This window comes from Elgaria multicarinata, chromosome 14, assembly GCF_023053635.1.
Source record: "Elgaria multicarinata webbii isolate HBS135686 ecotype San Diego chromosome 14, rElgMul1.1.pri, whole genome shotgun sequence".
Classification (NCBI taxonomy): domain Eukaryota; kingdom Metazoa; phylum Chordata; class Lepidosauria; order Squamata; family Anguidae; genus Elgaria; species Elgaria multicarinata.
The window spans coordinates 17,372,689-17,389,085 of NC_086184.1; the positions used below are offsets into that span (position 1 = coordinate 17,372,689).

Consider the following 16,397-nt stretch of genomic DNA (forward strand, 5'->3'; position numbering starts at 1 on the left):
CGCATATTGATGACACCTCAGTCCACATCTCCGGATAACCTCCCCCAGCGGCTTCATGTATATGTTAAACAGCATGGGGGATAAGATAGAGCCCTGTGGAACCCCGTGGCTTAGATGCCACGGCACAGAGCAATAATCCCCCAGCACCACCTTCTGGAATCGGCCATCCAAGTAGGAGCGGAACCACTGCAACGCAGTACCTCCAACTCCCAGCTCAGACAACCTATCCAGAAGGATACCATGGTCGATGGTATCGAAGGCCGCTGAGAGGTCTAGGAGAACCAACAGGGTCACACTCCCCCTGTCTCTCTCCCGACAGAGGTCATCCCACAGGGTGACCAAGGCAGTTTCCGTTCCAAAACCAGGCCTGAAACCCGATTGAAATGGATCTAGATAATCCGTTTCATTCAAGAGTGCCTGGAGTTGTCCTGCAACCACCCGCTCAAGCACCTTGCCCAGGAAAGTCTCACTGAGTAGAGTTGAACTCCCATTGTAGTGATAGGGACCAAATTCTACTTGTATGATACCTATGCTTTGAAGTGCAAATTCTATACAGGCTATTGGTTCAATCGATAAAGCAATGTAAGATTTAAAAAGCTCTTGTCAGCAGTCTCATTATTCCAACTCTTTAGATCCCAGGTCTGATTGGGACTAAGATAGATTTGGTCACATATAGGACTCTGTGCAAGTTCACACCAGACTCCTCCCCATTCTTCCCAAATCAAATCCAGTACGACGGTGTAATTGATTCATTGATATTTTAATTTATGAATAATGTGCTAAGGTTACTTTTCATAAATGTATGCTACATCTTTACCTTTCGTTGTGATACTATAACAAGCAGTATTCTTTGAATATAATTTAATTTCTTTAAAAGAACAGCAAGTATAACATTTAGTTTCTTTGATATTTGTTGGCCCTAATTCTAATAGTATACTGCTTAAAGTTTGCTAAACTTTGTTAAAGAACAGGACTCCAAATTCCCAGGAGACCCTAGCAAAGACCATGGTACAACGGAGGACATTTTTGTTTTCAGTTTCTTTGTGCTCTGAAGTGTTTTGAGAGCAAAGAAAGATGGCCAAGTGCTTCATAGGTAATGCATTTCCAATTACAGGTTTCAATCAAATGCAAGTACAGACCCAGCCAGTGTGGTGTAGTGGCAAAAGTGTTGGACTGGGAGTTGGGATATCTGGGTTCTAGTCCCCCCTCAGCCATGGAAACCCATTGGGTGACTTTGGGCCAGTCACAGACTCTCAGCCCAACCTACCTCACAGGGTTGTTGTTGTGAGGATTAATGAATAAATAAACAAACATGTAAAGATTTTTTTAAAATGTAGTTTGTTTTGAATTGCAATTTAGTAGCTCCACTGTTTCTAGATTTAGCACCTACCTAGTCATCAAAAGGCTGTTATGCTCAGCAAAATTTAATCACCTCCAAATGTTTAGGAAGACAACATGAAGGAAATAAGGCCCATTTGCAATTATACCAAACAAGTAAGATAACCTTTTTAATATAATTAACAGATAAACAAGGTTGGTTAGTATGCTTGCTAGACCTCATTTTCACACCCACGCCATGTTACTAAAAGCTGGAACTGAGCGACTCATTATTCTGTATTAAACCATTTCAAGAGAAATACGGCCTATTTAATCACAATGCAAATCATAGCGGCGGCTGAAGATTTTAATATTATTGCTTTATTTTGGTTTTAGTGTGTTAGATTTCATGGATGTGTGATTTATTTTTATTTTTTGCTTTAATAGCTGCTGTGAGTACTTTTTAAAACCTTGATTCATAGTGAAAAGTTAAATATTCACATTTGTGTAGGTATCACCGACCTAAAGCTTGTCTTCAGTCCATTTCAGAATGGTGTGCACCACCACAGTGGGCTGCTGTACATATTTAAGAGGTCAGGAACTACCCCGCAAAATCCAGTGCAAACAGTCTTGCGAAGGTCTGCACAAATATTGCCTGCCAAGTATTGCCTTCACTGAGCGCCAATGGTTCTTCAGGGTTTCAGACAGAAGCTTTTCCCAGGCCTATCTGGAGATGTCAGGAATTTAACCCGGGACCTTTTGCATCCAAAGCACCTTCTTTACCACTGAGCTGCAGGCCTTCAAGCAGACAACATATACAAGCAGCACCAGAATAAGAGCACAGGACAGTGACACAGGACATGGGGCATTGCACATGGATGTATATTTTAATAAAAATAAGTCTGTCAAAATACAACAGAATGTGGGTTTCTTTACCATATTCCCACTACATTTTTTCCCCATTTTTTTCCCTTCAGTTAAAATTTCCTCCCCTTAGAAGGTTTCATGCTAGTGTTGCATAACTGAACTCACATATACTAAGCAGAGACTGAACCAATGTGCATGGCTTAGCAGGATGTCCATCGAGTTGACGTCCTCAACGAAGAGGAAAACCCCAAGTGATGACCGATGCCTCGTGGAGCTGAGGTTTAGCTCAGCCTGTTTATTTGTTGGTTTTTTCATTTTAATTTTGTACAGTTGATGGATGATACGATTAAAAAAATGGAACAAGTGTCCCGACATTCCATGCTAGAGCTGGTTACCTGAGTTCTGAACAACCGGAAAAAGGTGGAGAAGGATTAAACTGGACCTGTACTTCATTAAGGTTGCTTCCTCTTTTTTTGTCCTAGCTGGAGTCTGAAGATGCAATCCCATCACAGCGCACTAGCCACCCAACATGTTGCTGTTAGCAGAGTCAACACACAACACACCCCAAAATTCAAACAAACAAACAAAATATTACTTGACCTGAAGATTAAAACCTTAAATATCCCCACTTTGTAGTAAATATTAAAATGTTTCATTCCAATACACTTCAGAGTACTTCTGTAAGCAGCGCCAGCCCACTATACAAAAGTGAATTGATTTGACCACTCTTCATCAGCAACTGGATTTGTTGAACGTTGTGGGTGGACAAATCCCACTTGCCAGTGGCATGACAGCAAACCCCCGTGCCACACCTAATTGATCCCTCCACAACTGTTTTTTGAAAACCCTCAGGGTTAGCTATTGGCATCCAGATAGCCAATCCTGGCCAAGTACTAAAAGCCGCCGGTGCTTGAAGGGATGGATTCTTGCTGACAGGAGGCATGCCTTCTTCTGGGATTAAGGGATTATCTATCTTTGATCTTAGTCTGGGGATATAACAGACATTTTACCCTGACACACCTCAGGCACAACCTTTAACAGTACCGCATTACAACAGGCCTACAGAGCAAAGATCTAATTCAGGCAGTGTAAGGTCTGGTAGGTCTCCTTCTGCATGACAGGTAGGCTGGTTGAATATGAGATGCTAATCTAAAACCAAGACCACAGAAGCGCTTTGGAAAGCCTCAGTGAAATCATAGGGGGGGGTCTCTATAGGAGAGAGAGGTGTGCTACTTTATCTGTTGATGTGGGAGTATTCCTTAGCATAGGATTTCAAAACACAGGCAGTTTATGCCGACTGTATTCTCAATCAAGATCTATGGGATTGGGAGTATCCCTCTTCAAAACCATCCTTCCTCTTAGGTTACAACTCCTGTTACCATATGAGATGAGAGAATTCCACAGTCTTTTACTTGTGGGAATTTGATGCTAATTTGGGGGAGGGCTTCTATAGGAAAGAGAGGTGTGCTACTTTATCTGTTGATGTGGGAACATTCCTTAGCATAGGATTTCAAAACACAAACAGTTTATGCCAGTTGTAATATACAGAATCTTTTCCTCTGCTATATTACAGAGCAATCAACAGTCACACTGCTGGGATTTTGGAGCTGCAGAGATTTCCCATTGCAAAATCTACAAAGGAATTTTCAGTCCATGTTCCATCGATATGGCAATTGTCCAGGAATGGGAAGATGTTGTGAACTCTGTAATTTCTCCTTACATATGAAAATCTGGAATAAGATAATATTTCACCCAAAGTTGACTTATTTGGGGGGGGGGGAGGAAGGAGGAGGGGAAATGTTCACAGTTCAGTGTTAGAGGGAGTCCCATTTTTAATTTTTTTTTTTTTTTTTGCATTACATGCATTTATATTGGCCCCATTCAGAAGACACCTTAAACCATGGCTTTAACCATGGTGATTAAGCCATTAAGCCAAGCGGTGGCCTAGAGCACCAAAGTAAGAGGGGCGCAAAGCCGCTCTCTCACAGCGGCCACCCCCCAACCCCAGTGTCCTGGTTTTGAAGCCAGGAGTGACTTCCGGCCGGGCACTGGCTTCGAAGACAGGACACTGGGGTTGGGGGGCAGGGGGCTGCTTTGGAACGGCGCACCCGGAAGCCGCCCTTTCAGAACTGCTGTGGGAGAGCGGCATCCAGGTGCACCGTTTGGTGCCCCTCTTACTTTGGCACTTTAGGCCGCCAAATGGTAGATCTCCTTCTGCATGACAGGTAGGCTGGATGAATACGAGATGCTAATCTAAAACCAAGACCACAGAAGCGCTTTGGAAAGCCTCAGTGAAATCATATTCCCAATCAAGATCTATGGCATTGGGAGTGTCCCTCTACAAAACCATCCTTCCTCTTAAGTTACAACTCCTGTTACCATATGAGATGAGAGAATTCCACAGTCCTTTACTTGTTCGAAGCCAGGACGCTGGGGCAGCTTCAGAATGGCGCGTCCGGCTGGAAGCCGCTCACCTGCCTAGGGCGCAAAATAGTCTAGCACCGGCCCTGGGCGGGGGATGTGTGAGTCAACTCATCTTGAACTAATAGTCAACTGAACACTGATCCTAATCCACATCACAGTTGATTATGATCATGTTGTTTGGGGAGTAACCCTAGATAAACTCTCAAGTTGAGTGTTACCCCACTGTTGACTATCATGTTGTCTAAACACAGCCTCAATCTGCCTTTCCTAACCATAATGGTGAAAGAAGCCTTGTTCAGAGTCTAGCTTCGGTTCTGGTCCATTTGGAAGGAAGTTCCCTTCCACTCAGGAAGCATCAGAATTAGAGACGGCTTCTTTATGTAAAGCAAAAGCTTACCTGGGTCACCTGCTGTGGCTCAATAGTATTGGTGGCATATACAGCTGCCATGTCCTTTGCATTTTCTGTCTCCAGGTCATTTGGAAAACGAATGGCAGCATTGTTCATTCTTTAATAACTATGCTCATCGGAGAAAGCCCTCACCCCTTACAAACCGATGCCGAAAAACTCTCTCGCCATCATCCACATCAACATACTTTTATACTTCATCCAAGTTGCTCTGATGAAGTCATACTTATCCCTCCTCCCTCCTGTGACTGATCACAAGTCCCATACATGTTCCATAAACAGAAACCCATTCTTTCATAAACAATGCCATATTGTGGCAGCCTATGACCCGTACAAAATGTTGCATTCTGTTCCTTGATAAGCACCTCAAGGAGAGATAGGAATTCCAGAGTATGCTCTGACCCTTCAGAAATGCCTAGTCAGGGGGCTTTCAATGGTAAATACTAAACAATGTATGTCTCCAAGTCTGTGTTCCAAGAGATCATAGAATCATAGAATAGTAGAGTAGGAAGGGGCCTATAAGGCCATCGAGTCCAACCCCCTGCTCAATGCAGGAATCCACCCTAAAGCATACCTGACAGATGGTTGTCCAGCTGCCTCTTGAATGCCTTGGGGATTTCTGTATCTTGTTGTTTTTAAATGCATGAAGGTGGGGGCTAGAGGGAAAGTGTCAGGAGTGTGTTTGAGCAATTTACTCACTTCAAATTGGGGGTCTTCAACAGGGGCATTTTCAGATTTCCTTATCAATGGCTATCCAGGATACAGTATAACCCCACACAACCTCTGTTGTGTTTTATGGTCACCAAGAATACGAGAAAGCAGGAACCAGTCAGTGTGGTACTCTGGAGATTCCTCTACAGGCCCACCGGCCGAAAAAATTTGTGCAATTGTGGAGGACCTAATATGACTACCAATGCAAAATGACAAAAAGCTAAGAACAAATAGTCTAATAGCTTTGATTAAGCTTAACATTTTAAATGGTTTCATATCGCAAAAGGACATCTTTGTTTCTTTTTAGGGGAGAACTTGAACCTTCGAGGAATATGTCTTATAATAGTTTGAACTTGGAAGAATAGGTCTTCTAGGGTCCTGCAGTCTCATTTGTAATATCTTGAGCACTAGCAATGGGAGATTGTTCCATCATCCAACCAGAAATTAACCAATCGCAGATAGCTGTAGGTTGTTTTTTTTTAAAAAAAAATCAGCATTACATTATGAAGAAGCTGGTAACACCTTAAAGCTAATACCTGGCATATATTTTTGAAGGGGCCTATGAAGCTACCTGGTGCTGACTCAAACCATTGCTCTCTCTCGCTCAATCTCCAATCTGACCAGCAGTGGCTCTGCAAAACCTTGGACTCAGGTCTTTCCCAATCCAGCGACCTAAAATCCCATTAGCTGCAGATGCCAGCGATTGGAACAGTCCGTCTGCCACACACTGTGCTACAGCGACTCTCCAAGCAAGAACCTGCTTTGTCAGAGATGCAGGTGTAGAAGCTGCTGTTACAACAGGGCTAACGTGGCAGTTCCTTCATGCTAAATTACTGGTGTGTGTGTTTTAACTAACCCACTCTCAGTGCCAATGAGAAGAAAAGGAACCCGGAGGGGGCAGTGTGGTGTAGTGGAGAGAGCAAATGGAGATTTTCTAATTTAAATCCTTGTAGGGTCACTGCGACCACCAGCACCGCACACACAAGGCTTTGACGTGCACACCTCCCTCACGCTAAGCCCCACCATTTAAATACCCGAGGAAGTGTTTAAAAGAAAAGTATAACCTTTCCCTTATAGCAGAGGGAAAAGGTAAGATTTGGAAGAGGCTTTTCTGTGAATATAGCAGGCTGAAGGTTTAATGAAAAGTGTTTATTTATGAACCAATAGAGCAGGAGGCACAGCTAAACTGACACGTGGTTTTATGGCAGCAAAATAAAGAAAATGTTTGTTGTTGCTTACAGTTCTTAGTTCCTTCAAATTCTAATCAACTCCTGCCGATTCTTAAGAATACTGGTAGTAACAAATCTAATCATAACAATCCTTAGTCCCTATGATCTTGTTTTCACTCACTCCTCACACAACTCCTGCCAAGAAATCACTCAGCTAAACACTTCTGCCCCCCAAACCCCAATCACCAACCGAACCCCTCAGACCCCTCAGCTGCCCCATATATAGACTCCCCCCCCTTTCCACAGCATCACCAGCCACACCCTCTCAGTCCAACACTCCACACCCTCTGGACATACACAGACAGACATACCTAAGGGAATAGAAATGTGGGTAACGCCACAGTGACCCTGAGCCAATCTCAGCGTAACCAACTTTACAAGGCTGTTGAGAGAATTTAAGAAGCAAAGAGTGGGGGATATTGCCCTGAGTTAATTGGGAAAAGGGAGGGATGGAAATGTAATAAGCTGAACGTGCACTACCGTTAGGGAACGTATTAAGTCAGCTTTTTACGTAAAGCCACCAAAAGTTACTAGCCTGCAGAAACAGTTTTGTAGCCTGCTGGGCTTTGAACGAGTAGGGATGGAGAGTCCTGTCCCACCTGCAGCAGCCTGCTCCATGGCTGTGGTTAGCAAGGGCAGGACAGCTGCTCCTTCCCCTGGCAGCCTGCTTAGCTTCTAACCTGGATGTACTTGCCTGCATGCAATTATTTGTTGCCTCTGGGGACCAGGCTAGTGGTGCCATGCAATGCTGCATGTCTTGGTTTTCAGTGTCCTGCCACATTTCTCTCCCTTAACATGCACAGAGTATTATTGGGCTGTTTGCCTGAAAGTTTGTGAAGAAAATAAAAGAAAAAGCAGATTTTTTTTTTTAAAAAAATAGTAACTCGGGTACTTTATTAGTTTATTGGGGACTCTGTAGGCAGTGTAAAGAAGCCCCGTGGCATCAGGAGGCAAACTCTTCACCAGGGAACTCTGCGTCCTTCCCAGTCTACAAAGGAACCGTTATCTTCTTCAGAAAGTGTGGAGAGCACCTTGATGATACCTCGGGTGCTTTGTTCCACACTCAGCTCCCCCTGCCACTGAAAAAGAGCCACATAAGTTAGGAAAGAGCCACATAAGTTAGGAAAGAACCACAGCTGACAAGTCAAAGACACACAAGTAGAAGACCAAGGGCTACGTGCAGTTGGATGCCCCGGCTGCAACATGACAGTCCCCTGCATTGCAGGCGGCTGTATATACTGAGTCCGCCAAGTGATCCTACTGAAGGGGAATAGCTACCTCCAAGGCCTCAGGCAGGGATGGCCCTCCCATTAGGGCCTAATCATGAGGCAGCGTGAGGCAACCGCCTCAGAAGATACTGGGAGGCAGGCCCCCAGGCGTTTCCCTGTGTTGAAAGGCAGAGCAGTGTAAACCACATGGCCTGTTCGGAAACCCCCTAACTAGCCTGCTGCCTCAGGTGTATTGAAGAATGCCATTGCATAAAGCACCAGTCCAGTCAGCTTCTGTATACGGAATGACGAGGGGGACGCCATCTTGTTCTTTTCCTCAAGAAGCAAAATATCTTGGGCTGCCCTGGCCTGAGGCCTATCCCAGTTCATCGAGATTATTTGCAACACCAGCAAGCAGACACCTGCCTACCTTGCAATTTTGCTTGTTCATGTGTCAAATACATCCTTCTCCGAGATCACCATTCCTCCATCCCCATATTTACAAATTGTCGGAAGGTGCATTACTGTTAGTTCCCCTTGGCTTTCCCCCCACACCCTGATTGCTTAAGCAGTGTTGGACCATGCCAGGCCTATGGACTGCATGCACCACCCCCTGCTTTGTTTACAGGCCACGCTCCCTCTCCCCACTCCCACCAGCTTCCCTGCCGAGATGTCTGCTGTCCACCGCTCCAAAAACTTTTGGATGTGAAGCAATATACTAATATTGTAAATACATTACATAAAATGAATACAGCCAACCACTGTTTGCTTACAAGTTAAAGCAGTTACCTCTGTTGGATTAGTCTTCACATAGCCAGGATGGATGCAAGCACACAGAATCCCGTAGTCTGGGTATTCCAGTGACTGACACCTGGTCAGCATGCTTAAAGCAGCCTACAGGGAGAGAACATTTGGGGCCTCAGATAAATCACCAAGGGAAAGGGGGTGGAGTGAGAGGGGGTGGAGTGAGGAAAAAGAGATGAACTTGTCCCTGCTATCCAGTGGTGCAGCTGGGTAATTTTAGATTTAAATGACCTTACAGGGCCCATTTTAGAGAGCGAAGGGCGTTACTTCATGTGAGGAAGCACATCATTGACATTTCTTTTCTCTTCCCCCATCCTGCTGTTACAAAGTAGCTTCTGTGAGCAGTACTGACTCCACTGAAGAAGCCAAAATCCCACCTTCAGCAGGAATGAGACTGAGAGCATTCACACAAAGATAGATCAAGTAATCATTTTCTGATAGACTTCTTCAAATGCATTCCCCAGAGACAAAGGAAGGAAAGGAAAGGAACCTTTCGTGCAAGCAATAGCCGAAGAGAGCTTCGGCTATTGGGCGGTATAAAAATGTAATAAATAAATAAATAAAGCACTAAGTCATTACTGACCCTTGGACGGACGCCAGCTTTCGCTGATGTTTTCTTGGCAGGCCTTATAGCAGGGTGGTTTGCCATTGCCTTCCCCGGCCGTGATTACCTTTACCCCAGCTAACTGGGTACTCATTTTACCGACCTCGGGAGGATGGAAGGCTGAGTCGACCCGAGCCGGCTGCCTGAAACCAGCTTCCGCTGGGATCAAACTCAGGCCGTGGGGAGAGTTTCAGCTGCAGAAACTGCTGCTTTACCACTCTGCGCCACATGAGGCTCTAGAGACAAAGGTGGGGGTAAAATTAAGCAGAATATGAATGCTGGATGGCAAGAGTGATAACTAGTGATGCACATGCTAATGCCACCCTGTTGCTGAACTCTAGCCTGAACACGTCTTTAAAGCAATCATTATTGTGTAAAGTCATCTTTTGTAAAGGGAATGTTTCAGCAAGTACAGCCATCATTCCCAATCACCCTCTTTTGTTATGTCTCTCTCCCATAGCAAGTAGCATCACTTCCAGTCTTTATGAGCAGTGATGTCACTACTTTTCTTTAAATCATATAAAAAACCTCAGGTTTTGGAGAAAGAAAGCTCTCTCTCTCTCTCTCTCTCTCTCTCTTTGACTAGAAGCACAGGGCTATACTAATGAATCCTGCTTGCGAGAGTGGTGAGTGCTTTGCCTCCCTGTATTCTTTTCTTCTTCACCTGAGACCAGGAGTTGCAACGCTCCCCACTTCATGTCTACAGGAAAGGGCTCCAGCCCAAGGAAAGGTATATTGCCTTTAAAGATTCCCACTATTCTTTCCCCTGCTCTGTGTGTGTGTATGCTCTTAAGTCTCAGGAAGTCTATTTTTCAGTCTTGAAACTACGTCTAAGCCTCTACTTGCTCAGCTAATTGCCCCAAAACGAGCTTGTGCATTTGTATCTGTTTCAACCTCAATAAATGTGCCATTGTGGCATTATCCTCCTCAGTTGTGTAGATTTCATGAATAAGAATCGCCTCACAGAGCCACAGACGCTCTATTGCCAATGTCAAAAGATTCCAGATAAGTGGGTGTAAGTCTCGTTAGAACGTGTGCAAGTTTGCACACGGGTCTAAGAGAGCACATCTCGTAACACTGCCATTCCATGGTTTACAGCTGCTTCTAGATTCCTGATAGGTTAGAGCAAGGAGGAGGAGGAGGAGGAGGAAAGAAAAAAATTAGAAAAATTAGAAATACCCTTGAGCAGTGGAGGCTAGTGGTTCTGATGTCAGTGGGGCTGTGAATCCCATCCAGGTTTCAGTCAGAACTCTAAAGGAACTATCCAAGGTGATGAACCCATTTTGCACTCATTGAAATCCGGAGGGATTCACTGGCTCTGCTAACATTGGAGCCATCAGCCCCCACAGCTCTCAGACCATATTCATGCCAAACATCAACAGAAATCAGTAACTCCTGATGTACCTTACTGCAGCGGTAGCCAACATTCACACCAATGTCAAAATATGCCACAAGTTCGAGGGAACCTCCACTGCTGCATGTATTGATAATGGCTGCCTTGCTGCAGCTCAGGCCCTCCTGGGGACTTCTCTCCGCTGCCATTTCCAGCAGGGGCAGAAACACCTTGGGGAGATAATAAACAGTGGAATGTGACCATGGAGTGCATCTTTGTAATGCCAATGATGTCAAAGTGAAAAGAGTCAGGACTGGCTGCATCAAGGCGGGGGAAATAGTGTGGCTTGTGGTTTCAGCACTTTTGAGAGCAGAATTATGGGGTTTCTCCTTCCACAGAGGACTTTCTGTGAGCTTCTTTGGTGGATAACAAATAAATTATTATTATTATTATTATTATTATTATTATTATTATTATTATTTCCCACCAGATGGCATTGCAAGCTGAATACCAACACAAAGAAGTTGCATTCTCCCTGTCTCTCTCCTGACAGTGCCTCAATCTTGTCAGGATCCAGCTACAATTTATTAGCCCTCATCTATCTCATTACTGAGTCCAGACAACAGTTCTGCACCTCCACAACTGCTATTTTCCGAAACTAAACTTGTCGTACAAATGGAACCACTGTAATACTGTCGGTCTACTAAGATAGAATGGTGGATAGTATCAAAAGCCGATGAGAAATTAAGGAGAATCAACGGAATTGCATTCTGCCTGTGTCTCTCCCGACAATGCTAGAAAATACCCAGTGCGGCATTCTTCTGAGGTACTGCTGCCCTGTGTTTGTGTACATTAGGCATCCCGGAGTGCCTGTGGACACGTGAACATGTTGTCCCACAGCAGCGTGGGCCCAGCACAATACGGCCCCACCATGAGAAGTTTGCTGGATGTACCCTTGATGCTTCTTCCATCGAAATGCCAGGCTGTCACAACTCCTACCAGAGTTTTCAAAGGGGCTCTCCAGCCACATGAGAACGAAGAGCTTACCTGGCTCACTTGTAGCGGCCCAATAGTATTGACGGCATATTCAGCCGCCATGTTCTTTGCAGTTTCTTCCTGCAGGGTGGCGTTAATCAAAATGCCAGCATTGTTCATCAGGAGGGTCAGCCCACATTCTCCAACATACTTTTGCACTTCCTCCGCAGCTGCCACGATGCTCTTGCGATCAGTGACATCTGTAGAAGGAGAGCATCATTTCCAATACACTTTAGATCTTGGGGTTGGAGTGGGAAAAGAAGGGTGGCCTGTTGTTTGTTCTAAACGCCCATTTTAAACTCCATGCTCAATTTATTAGGCAACCAAATGCCGGTTATAGCCAAAAAACAACAAGTGACCAAACAATGCAAGACAATGACAAAAAAATCAGCAATGTCCAGATAAAGTGCAGAGACCACGTTTCTCCATTTGAAACTGGGCAGGCTCTGGTTTCTGAAACCTCAGAAGACTGGCAAGACAAGAGAGTTCTTGTGGGTGAACCTGCTGGACACCTTCAGTCATGACTTCTATTAGACAATGTGGCAACTACCGTGCCTGAAGAAACAAATGCTTCCCGGAAGCAAGGTGTCCACTGAGCCTTTGAGTGTCAGCAGGGAACACAGAGGAGGAGCTGCCCATGAACAAGGCTGTTGAAATTAAAAACATGACACAATCACTGGGATCAAAAGGAATCCCTTTGAAATTTAAAGTGCTTTGTCCTTTAGGCAATCTAAGACAACGCAAAGGCAGGGCTTCCATGACAAGACACCACAGCAGCTGAAGGCCTATGAAGGCCTTCCCATAAAGTTCCTTTGCACAGGGATTTTGCGAAAAATAGAACTTCACAATAATGAACATATTCTCATTGTTCTAATTTATAGGCTAACGATTCCCCTGCCTTTTCTCCTGATGCAAAATATCTATGTCTAGTGATCTATCTATCTATCTATCTATCTATCTATCTATCTATCTATCTATCTATCTGAACGTTAAGATGTTTCTAACATTTCCAGTGATGTGTTTGTGGTTTTGCTAAATTCATCTCTGCGTTAATGGATCTTTATTTGCTTGGGTCTTCTGCAGCCTTTCTAAATCAAGACGTTGCACTGGTTCTGGCTACGGCTCCACACTTGGGTGCATTTCTGCACGAGTCACAAGAACTGCTGACAATCATAGGAAGAAAGCTGAGAACGCACAGAGCTTGATACCTACCTAAGTACAGCAACACCAGATTTGAGTTTTGGGATACCAAGTTATTTATTTCCTGTAAAAGAGAAACGTATTTTTTTCATTCATCCAGTTGAAATTAGGCAGCAGTGGTGTGTTGTACATGCTCACAAGGTGCAGCCTCTAGCTAGAACAGTGTTCTTCTCTGCAAGGCTTGGCCACTGTGAATCACTTCAAGTGTGGGTCTGAGCCTCTCGCTTTCCCCGTTGCTGCTATCACCTCTGTCTCCCATTCTTTGCAGCTGCTCCCTCGTAGCAAGGGGCTCTCTCTCTCCCTTTGCCTTGTTGTTTGCTTTAGCAGTGTGCTGTCTGTTGAGATCTGGGCTATTGGACAAGGTTTTGGGTCTGGGGCGCTAGGAGACCTCATCAGCTGTAAGGTGCAGGGTGGGGGGCGGGGTTGGGAAAGCAGTCAGCCAATTAGCAATGGTGGGAAAGAAGCCCAAGATGCAAAGAGCAATGCAATTGGCTAGCTGCAGCAGTTCATTGCAGAAGCGCTGGAGGGAACATGGACTACGTGGGTGAGTAAGCAACGTGGACCTGCACTGGGAATTTTGCTAGAGCAGAGCACTCGCAGTCAGAAATGGTTTTACCTTTGGTGTGTGGGAGCAGTGCTGCCCATAAGGAGATCTCCCCAAGAAGTTTCGCACTCTGCACGTGTGCCATGCACGGCAACTGCTTTTCTGCCTCCATCCTCAGTGGGCCACCAGCCAGTGATAAGACATATCCAATTCCGGGTCCCAGTGAGTCTGTCGGAATTTGCCTACCTGATGATTTGCCTGATGAGTCCTTGCTTGGGAAGTGGATGGGCTTTGCTGCTTGACCAGCGGGGTGAGGAAGAAAGGAGAGCCCCCCCCCACTCTCAGGGAAAGCCCCCCTCCACCTGTGGCCTTGGCAGTGGTAGCTAGAGTCCCTCAGCTGGAAGAACTCCCTCTGCTACACGATCAACGGAGTGAGTGCAACATCAGAGATGAACACAAAGCTTTGTTCAAGGGGACGTGGATAAGGAGTCTGAAAGCTCTCCATCTTCCCTACGGCTGTGCTATGCCCTGCTGTTGCATGACCTTCTCCTTCAGTCACACAGCTCCCCATTAGAACCGGCCTTTTTGCAGCCAACCACAAGGGGTTTATAGTTGTGTTGGTCCATTTGCTCTAGAGGACACAGTATAAGCCTTGATACTCTCGCCGTGTTTTAGGCTCACCAAGGGTACAGTGTAGAGGAAACAGCAGCTAGGGTACTCGGGACAGTGTCCTTACTATGAACAGAGCACTAGCTGGACTCTTATTAAACTGGACTTAATACTCATATTAAGTACTGCAGAACCTCTTTCAATCTGAGGGCTGAACTCAATTTCTGAGACACTCTCAGGGGGCACATTTGAGCGTTGTGGGCAGAGCTGAAGGCAAAACAGGGCAAAGCTATAAGCAGAGGGGGACAAGGCCGAAATACCAAATTTGGGGAATGCAGGAGGCCTGGATGGGGACTCCCACACAGACCAGTTTTTACTCCTGGGCCATGAGGTTTTGCACCACAGCAAGGTTGTCTGCTGTTTATTTGGATGTTGTTGTTTTTACAGAAAATTAACACATGTGTACGCACGCACAAATACATAAAATAACATATAAAACAGAAACTATGTAACTCCATGAAGCTATTTGGGGTCTCTTTCTTTCCTTCTGTCCAAGTTCCCTTTAATTGGAGATGCTTGGGGTAAGACCTTCTGCCTCCACCATGGTAAATCAACACCTCCCTCCCTTCCCAACAAGAAACTGCTCTGTCAGAGATGCACAAAAGCGGGGAGATGCAGGCTCTGGTGCTGGTAAGATTATTTTATAATTTTCTTGTTAAAAATGTTTTTTTAAAAAAACAAAAACCTTCACAAACAGCCCTATCCCTAACCCCTTTTTAACAAGAAAAATAAAAAATAAAGAATCTTCTCACCAGCACCAGAGCCCGCGTCTCCCTCCTTTTGCACATACTTTTGGTGCTTCTCCCTCCAACCCATTTTTTCTGTCAGAGATGCATCAGCTGCAGGTGCAACAGACTGTTTCTTTCATGCTACATTACTGGTTCTCACCCTGTTCTTTTCTTCATCCCTTTCGTGGAATGTAGCAAAGATCCACTGGGGTGGAGTCGGCAGCTTCAGAAACTGCTTCACCAGACCTAGACCAATTCCCGAACTGGATCCAGTCACCAGGACGCTGTGAACTGCGAAATCTCTTTTCGCCATTCTCCCAGGGCTACAGTATCTGTCTCCTGCTTGCTTGTGAACTTGCTCCAAATGAGCGTTTCCTAATTAGATGAGACACTGTTACGTAGACGTGCAGCATCTAGTTGCACTTCCGGCAATTTGATAATCAGATTGTAAACCGCCCAGAGAGCTTCAGCTATGGGGCAGTATATAAATGTAATGAACAAATAAATAAGGTACGTTACCAAATAAATTATGTAAATTCCTTTGCTTTTTAACCAAGTCTTGGCACCAGTGCAAAAAGAAAAGGGGGGGAGGGAAGCTGCAGAAATGAAAGCTTGATAGAATTGGCAGAGTAGAGAGAATGGCAGCAGTCGGATGTCACTTTAAGCCATGATGGGTTAATAAGCTACTATGATCCCCCACACTATAAGCTACTATTAACCCCCACACTGTCAGACAAATAAGCTACCCTGCATAGCTTATTAAGCTACTGTGTGTAATTTGAGTCATCCCTTTCCCCTCCACACCTTTTTGGAAGTTGATCAATGACCAACACAGTGGCTGTGGACTAAGGGACATAAAAGTGGGCCTAGGAATAGCCCAAATCGGAGTTCTTGCAACATCAGGAAGGTGTGCACCCTGGAACCCCATAATCTCTGGAGAAAAGTCTCACTGAGTAGAGTTGAACTCCCATTGTAGTGATAGGGATCAAATTCTACTTGTATGATACCTATGCTTTGAAGTGCAAATTCTATACAGGCTATTGGTTCAATCGATGAAGCAATGTAAGATTTAAAAAGCTCTTGTCAGCAGTCTCATTACTCCAACGCTTTAGATCCCAGGTCTGAATGGGACCGAGATAGATTTGGTCACGTATCGGACTCTGTGCAAGTTCACACCTGACTCCTCCCCATTCTTCCCAAACCAAATCCAGTACGATGGTGTAATTGATTCATTGATATTTTAATTTATTTTATGAATGATATGCTAAGATTACTTTTAAGAAATTTATTCTACATCTTTACCTTTCATTGTGACACT

The 16,397-nt window shown here is 44.8% G+C and overlaps 1 protein-coding gene across 1 annotated transcript; it reads right to left on the bottom strand.

Moving 5' to 3' along the window:
- Positions 1 to 7,841: 7,841 nt before the first annotated feature.
- Positions 7,842 to 15,392, bottom strand: LOC134408922 (C-signal-like). The gene is made up of 6 exons (XM_063141435.1): positions 15,240 to 15,392; positions 13,151 to 13,202; positions 11,951 to 12,138; positions 10,975 to 11,133; positions 8,952 to 9,056; positions 7,842 to 8,033 (listed from the first exon to the last, which is right to left on the bottom strand). Exons 1-6 carry the CDS (start codon positions 15,390 to 15,392, stop codon positions 7,914 to 7,916), a joined length of 777 nt encoding a protein of 258 aa, XP_062997505.1. The 3' UTR covers positions 7,842 to 7,913.
- Positions 15,393 to 16,397: the final 1,005 nt, after the last annotated feature.